General features: G+C 38.9%; 1 protein-coding gene across 1 annotated transcript; it reads left to right on the top strand.

The window, feature by feature from the left end:
• The first annotated feature begins 395 nt into the window (after positions 1–395).
• On the top strand, positions 396–4,719 carry LOC148908438 (uncharacterized). Its single transcript, XM_089035433.1, has one exon. The coding sequence runs from the start codon at positions 1,826–1,828 to the stop codon at positions 4,529–4,531; it is 2,706 nt and encodes a 901-aa protein (XP_088891559.1). The 5' UTR covers positions 396–1,825; the 3' UTR covers positions 4,532–4,719.
• Positions 4,720–7,793: the final 3,074 nt, after the last annotated feature.

The following is a 7,793-nucleotide window of genomic DNA, read 5'->3' as shown; positions in this document are numbered from 1 at the left end:
TAATTTTTTCTAATCAGTAGAAGATTGGAAAATTCGTAGAGAACCGGGTTGCGAGTATTCCCAAGAGAGTTAAAAGACAAAAACATGGCGGTCATTGTGGTACCGTTAACAAGGGATGCTAATGAGTAATCTTTTGTTAAATGGTACCGTATGGCCGCAATGACGTAACGTGCAAACGAAGAATTGGTCTAAGTCAGGGCAAACTCACAAATCGAATTGAAATATATTATGTTGGGATATGATGAGGGAGAAAAACAGAGAACCCGTGGAGAAAAATCAATGAATCGAGGGAGAGACCTAACAAACTCTACAGGGTCCAGGAAACCGGAGACCCCACACAGGTGAGAGTCAAGTGTTTAAAATCACTTGTGTTTTTTCTAAGATGGGCCCTAGTTATGCCAATTTGTTTGTTGGTTATATCGAAAACCTTGTTTTTCAACAATATACTGGACCTAAACCTGAGTTTTTTGGACGGTATATTGATGATTGTATTGGTGCTACTTCTTGTTCGCGTAATGACTTAGATTCTTTCATCTCTTTTGTTAACTCTTTTCACCCTGCCTTAGACTTTACGTGGGAGGTTAGTGAAACATCAGTCACTTTCCTTGACATCTTGCTTAGTGTTAATGACGACCGTCTTAGCACTAGTGTCCATTACAAACCTACTGACTCTCATTCTTATTTACTCTACTCGTCTTCTCATCCTAAGCACACTCTTAACGCTATTCCGTTCTCGCAATTTCTTCGTCTTCGTCGTTTGTGTAGTGATGATCTTGATTTTTCTGTTAAATGTTCTGAGATGCGTTCCTTCTTCCTTAAGCGTAATTATCCTGCTCATGTTATTGATCGCGCCATTCGTAAAGTTTCTACTATTGATCGTACCACCGCTCTCACTCCTCACACTCGTCCCTCTAATGACCGCATTCCTTTCACTCTTACGTATCATCCTATTAACATTTCCATTAAACCCATTGTTAACCGCAACTTTTCTCTGCTTGACTCTGATACTCGCACTTCTGCTATTTTCAACAACCGCCCTCTCTTTTCCTATAAACGTGATCGTAATCTCCGTTCTTTCTTGGTCAAGGGAGTTCTTCCCTCTAACAAAGAACCTGGTACTTTTCGCTGTTCTCGTAAACGTTGTTATACTTGTCCTCACATAGTCTCTCACACTTCTGTTGTCGGTCCTAAATCAACTGTTAAAATCACTGACCATTTTGTTTGTACCACTTCTAATGTTGTATATTGTATTAAATGTACCCGCTGTAATCTTTTGTATGTGGGCGAGACTGGCCGCCGTCTTGGTGATCGCATTTGCAATCATCTTTATGATATTCGCAATAACGATCCCACCAAACCAGTTTCCCGCCATTTTAATCTAGCTAACCATTCTCTTTCTGACTTCATTGTTTTCGGTCTTTCTTTGCTTAACGGCAACAATGATTGTCGCAAGACCAAAGAAATGCGGCTTATTCACCTATTGGGCACTCTTAGTCCCAACGGGATTAATGAACGCTTTATTTTCAACTAACCTTTTCTTTTGTCTTTTGATTGTTTGTTTTTGTTTCCTTGCCTACCTTGCTCTCATTGGTTTCTTTTGTCTTATTCTATCATATATACACTCCTTTCTACCACTTCTTTCTCTTTTACTCCGACGAAGGACTAGCGTCCGAAACGTCAGTAAGTTTTTTCATCTTTTCACGGTGTATAATTTACCTTTTCATCATTACTGTTTCATTAGAAACACCGACGCAGCTCACACTAGTTTTTAGCTAGTTATATCTTTTTATTACTATATACTGCGACCATTTTTATTCTATTTCAGATGCCGAACATCATCAAGGAACTCCGCAAGGAAATGGTAAGTTTTTTATTTCCTTTTCCTAACATTAGCTCTAATCTCGCTCTCAAACTCTTTAACCTTACTCTCGCTAAAACACGCTTTGTTAGTCATATCTATTTCATTGGTCGTTGTCTTCATGCTAAAGTCATTCCTGTTGGTTTTCGTGTTAAGTTTCATGCTTCTAATTTTGGTGTCAACTCTACTCAGTATTTTTCCGATGTTTCTTCTGCTTGTTCCACTTTCTCTCGCTCTGTCATGCGTTCCACTATTCGTAGTATGTGCTGTAAACGTGATGCCCTCACTCTTGATACTGCTGCTTGCCTCAGAGACTTGTCTAATGTCTGTCCGGCAGTGTTAGTTTCCTCCATTCGTAATCACATTCTTACTCTTAACCGCCGTTTGTACCAGTCTTTGTTTGTTACTAAGCGTAATAAGTTTGTGTCTCTTGTTGGTTTTGATCCTTTTACACATGTTGAACATAGCAATCACAATGTCTTCAGTCATTCCGTTGTCACCATTCCCGAAGATTTACCTCTTTCTGATTCTGAAATTTCAGTTCTTAGCAAGGGTTTGAACTTCGTTCCTCTTGCTAAGAAATCTGATGAATTTCAGGTCAAGAAAGACTCTGAATCTTTTTTTCGCCGTACTCGCCTTAAAGCTTTTTTCTCCGACTCTTCTAACTCTAACTGTGAACGTGATGTCTTTGAGCGCCTTTGTCCTCGTAAGTCTAACTGGGTCCCTCCCGAGGGACAATTTTCTTCTCTTGATCTTTTTGTCAATAAGTGTCGCCGTGATATTTCTAATCTCAATCTTAACCGTAAACTCAGTTATTCTAATCTTTCTAAGGACGAGTGGTTGGCTTTACGTCAATTACGCAATCGTTCTGACATTGTTATTAAGCCCGCTGACAAAGGCGGTGCAGTTGTTGTCTGGCGTTCTGACCTGTATAAACAGGAAGCTATACGTCAACTCTCTGATACTAATTTTTATTGTGAAGTGGATAAGGATCTTACCCCTGACAATCAAAAATTAGTTAAAGACACTGTTAACTCTTTCATTTCTGATGGCTCTTTACCCTCCACTGCTAAAAACCTTTTTGTTATTACTCCTCGTACTTCTCACGTCTATTTTCTTCCTAAGATTCACAAAGCTAACAACCCTGGCCGTCCTATTGTTTCTGCTTGTAGTTGTCCTACCGAACTCATCTCTAGCTATCTAGATTCTCTCATGCTGCCTATTGTTCAGTCTTTACCTACTTATATTAAGGATACTAATCACGCTCTTAGTATTTTTAACGATTTTCGCTTTCCTGATAACTCTTCTAAGCTTTTGTTTACTATGGATGTCAAATCTTTGTATACTGTTATTCCTAATGATGAGGGCCTTCGTGCTCTTCAGCATTTTTTCGATCTTCGTCCTGTCCTCGAGCCCAGCACTCCCACTTTGTTACGCTTAGCTGAACTTGTTCTTACTCTTAATTGTTTTTCTTTCGGTGATCAGTATTATCGGCAGATAAACGGTGTTGCTATGGGTACTAAGATGGGCCCTAGTTATGCCAATTTGTTTGTTGGTTATATCGAAAACCTTGTTTTTCAACAATATACTGGACCTAAACCTGAGTTTTTTGGACGGTATATTGATGATTGTATTGGTGCTACTTCTTGTTCGCGTAATGACTTAGATTCTTTCATCTCTTTTGTTAACTCTTTTCACCCTGCCTTAGACTTTACGTGGGAGGTTAGTGAAACATCAGTCACTTTCCTTGACATCTTGCTTAGTGTTAATGACGACCGTCTTAGCACTAGTGTCCATTACAAACCTACTGACTCTCATTCTTATTTACTCTACTCGTCTTCTCATCCTAAGCACACTCTTAACGCTATTCCGTTCTCGCAATTTCTTCGTCTTCGTCGTTTGTGTAGTGATGATCTTGATTTTTCTGTTAAATGTTCTGAGATGCGTTCCTTCTTCCTTAAGCGTAATTATCCTGCTCATGTTATTGATCGCGCCATTCGTAAAGTTTCTACTATTGATCGTACCACCGCTCTCACTCCTCACACTCGTCCCTCTAATGACCGCATTCCTTTCACTCTTACGTATCATCCTATTAACATTTCCATTAAACCCATTGTTAACCGCAACTTTTCTCTGCTTGACTCTGATACTCGCACTTCTGCTATTTTCAACAACCGCCCTCTCTTTTCCTATAAACGTGATCGTAATCTCCGTTCTTTCTTGGTCAAGGGAGTTCTTCCCTCTAACAAAGAACCTGGTACTTTTCGCTGTTCTCGTAAACGTTGTTATACTTGTCCTCACATAGTCTCTCACACTTCTGTTGTCGGTCCTAAATCAACTGTTAAAATCACTGACCATTTTGTTTGTACCACTTCTAATGTTGTATATTGTATTAAATGTACCCGCTGTAATCTTTTGTATGTGGGCGAGACTGGCCGCCGTCTTGGTGATCGCATTTGCAATCATCTTTATGATATTCGCAATAACGATCCCACCAAACCAGTTTCCCGCCATTTTAATCTAGCTAACCATTCTCTTTCTGACTTCATTGTTTTCGGTCTTTCTTTGCTTAACGGCAACAATGATTGTCGCAAGACCAAAGAAATGCGGCTTATTCACCTATTGGGCACTCTTAGTCCCAACGGGATTAATGAACGCTTTATTTTCAACTAACCTTTTCTTTTGTCTTTTGATTGTTTGTTTTTGTTTCCTTGCCTACCTTGCTCTCATTGGTTTCTTTTGTCTTATTCTATCATATATACACTCCTTTCTACCACTTCTTTCTCTTTTACTCCGACGAAGGACTAGCGTCCGAAACGTCAGTAAGTTTTTTCATCTTTTCACGGTGTATAATTTACCTTTTCATCATTTGTGTTTTTTCTGGGATAGCTTGTGCGTTTCAGCTTGTCTTGTTACTGACCACTGCAACATCCTCGATTTGTTTACTTCATAATCTAATTAGGATGAATTGGTTAACAGTACCAGCCACCTAAGGATCGGAAATGGCCTAGTCACCTACTGGAACAAGAAACATTATGGCTAATGAATCGTGCCTAGCCTCATGATTCTCGCAGTGTGATATTAGGGTGTGATAGGTCGCCACTAGTATTTCCTTTTTCCTAACAATTTACAACTTTTTTAAAACCTGTTTTTTATAAACTGCTGAAGTTTTTTAAAAAAAGTTTTAAGGGATATAGGTATTCGCTAATTCTTATCCTCAGACGCAGTATTCAGTTTCTCATGTAAGCTTCAGGTCTATTCTAAGTTCTACATACGCCTTCATCCAATCCATATCGTGTATATTTTCATTCCTACGCCTTCATCCAATACTGATTTCAGGTACGTTCTTATTCACTACGACTTCATCCAATCCATCTCGGGTACATTCTTATACCTCCATCCAATATATTTCAGGTACATTCATTTATTTCCTCACTCAAACTCTTCTAAATTCTTAGAAAACGTCCTGAAAGGCACGCATGCGCAAATGTTTTTCTCTAGTGCCGATGCGTTATACATAGAGGACAATTTGCAAGGCCATGCAAAAAGTTATATAACCTGGGTAACAGCCTTTTTTTATAACTTTTATCCCGAATATCAATCCTCCTTCCCTGGTACCTGATACTGGCGGGTTTAAAAATTATACGTTTCGCGGGACCAATGTAAAGGGGAGGCTAGGTTACTCGGTAAGTCCTTTTTTTCTCTCACGAGGGTAGCACTTTATAGCCAGTGGCTAACAAATCTGTGGCCCTCATTCCCGTGATCAAATTGGAATTTAGGAGTTGATTTTTGCGGAGGGAGGAAAACCGGAGAACCCGGAAAACCCTCGAAGCACATGAGAGAACCAACAAACAACTCTACTCATATACAACACCGAACCCGGCGGGACTCGAACTCGGGTCGCATTGACGAGAGGCGAGCGCTCACACCGCTACGCCACCCGTGCTTCCCAAAGAGAAATTTTTGTCCTCAAACAACTCGAAAACTAAAAGTCAAAGGCAGTAGTAATTCATGAATGTACTGCATGTTTGTTTCCACGTATGCCAAACAATGCATTCGTATACGTACGACCATCCAGTATAGTATCGCGGAGCATTTCAACAGGTCTGAGGGGAATTAAGTGAAAGTATTTATTGGAACCCAAGATCTAAATGAATGAAATCGGATTTTGCTGCTTGGATAGTAATTAAATATGTGAATGTTTCTTCAAGCAAATTTTTCTCGTAAAAAAGTCCGAGCTCCACCCAGGCGGCATTTCTTGTTGTAGGATAGTTTACAAAGACTATTGGCGCCTACTTTCTTTACCGACTATTAACCTTGAATCAAAAACTCGCCCGTAAGCGATATATCCTTTCGTCTGCACAAATATTAGAGGAATTAATTAGTATATTGTACCAGTGTGATATGTTTACTATATGGTAACTCACCTTAGGGATGGGCCATTAGATAATTGATGTGGGGGTTGCAGGAATTTCGGTTGCATGATATTTATTTTTTTGGCTTAACCCTTGCACGTTTTTTTTTTTTTGCTTACAGTTACATATTTTTCTCCTAGCAGAAGAGGTTGCATCAATTTTTCTTGAGGTTTAAGTGCTTGCTCGATATTTTTTGGGGGGATTTACGCACCCCCCCCCCCCCTATCAAATATCTAATGGTTCGTCCCTTAAAGTGCAAATGAACCCTTCGACAATACTTTCAGTACTGATTCTACATAAAGTAAATAGTTGAATGGTAAAATATTTCTTGATTTGAGTGATGCGTTTCTAAGTTATGAAGGTTTATACTTCCAATATGCTAATGAGTGTGACGTCTATTAAGGCTTAATCAAATATACAAAATCGAACTGGTTCATAGATACAGTATTTAAGAAGCATCATTATTTTACTCATGGTTTACATGAAAGCTATTTACAATTTTTATTTTCAAAATGGCCAGCATTTAGTATTATTAGTTACAACAAAAACACTCAAATACCTTACCTGACGTCATCATCATTAACATATTGGAAGTATAAACCTTAATAACTTAAAGACGCATCACTCAAATCAAGAAATATTTTACCAATCAACTATTTACTTTATGCAGAACCAGTACTGAATGTATTGTCAAAGGGTTCATTTGCACTTTAAATAACGCTGGTGTGGACGCAAAACCATCGATGCATGCGTTTTCGGCAAGACAAAAACAGACCCTTTCGAAAACGCATTAGTGCGGACGGGGTCTTAGAGTTTACGTTGAAAGATTCAACCCAATAAGGGTTCTCCCTTTTCACTGGAATTATGGGCGCCTAAGGCCTTTTAATTCTCTAAGCCATGCATTGACAGCTTTAGGGCAATCTGTTTTGTAGGATTGTCATGGGATATGCATGAATCGAATAAGATATACTGCCGTGTCCGTGGGTCACCTTGGTGATGAGAGCTTCCTGTATAAACATCTTTGCTTGATGTATAACTAGCGGGATCGAAAAGACTTTCATGCCGTACATAATTGCAGTGAACGTACTGGAAAAGAAAAAGGGATGTTAATAAGATTATAAAGGTAACACTAGACTGTTACCTCCGAAGGAAAACTAGCATTAAACATGCAGTTGATAACTGATTACAGCATATACACATAAAAATAATAGCAAGATTAGGGATGAACCATTAGATAACCATATTGATGGGGGGTTGCCGGAATTTTGGTTTCATGATATTTATTTTTTTGACTCGACCCTTGCACGTTTTTTTTGTTTTTTTTGCGTACAGTTAATAACGATAATAACGGTAGCAATAACTGACACACAATAGCAGCAACAACAACATCAGCTACAGTAGCAGCAACAGCAGCAGCAGAAAAGACATCGAAAACAGTAGTAGCAATAATAATAATAAAAATAACACAGCAACAACACCACCAGCAGCAGCAAGAATTAACTATAGAAAGCCACAGAATA

The sequence above is a fragment of the Actinia tenebrosa genome, unplaced genomic scaffold (genome assembly GCF_029948245.1).
Source record: "Actinia tenebrosa isolate PJP-AT-01 unplaced genomic scaffold, QUT_ActTen_1.0 PGA_scaffold3__52_contigs__length_22856419, whole genome shotgun sequence".
NCBI lineage: Eukaryota > Metazoa > Cnidaria > Anthozoa > Actiniaria > Actiniidae > Actinia > Actinia tenebrosa.
Note: the sequence above shows the minus strand (reverse complement) of the source record. Positions and strands in the feature narration are given on the sequence as shown.

Coding starts and splice junctions, on each gene's coding strand:
- LOC148908438 (XM_089035433.1), top strand. CDS start 1,826: ATGCCGAACATCATCAAGGAACTCCGCAAGGAAATGGTAAGTTTTTTA.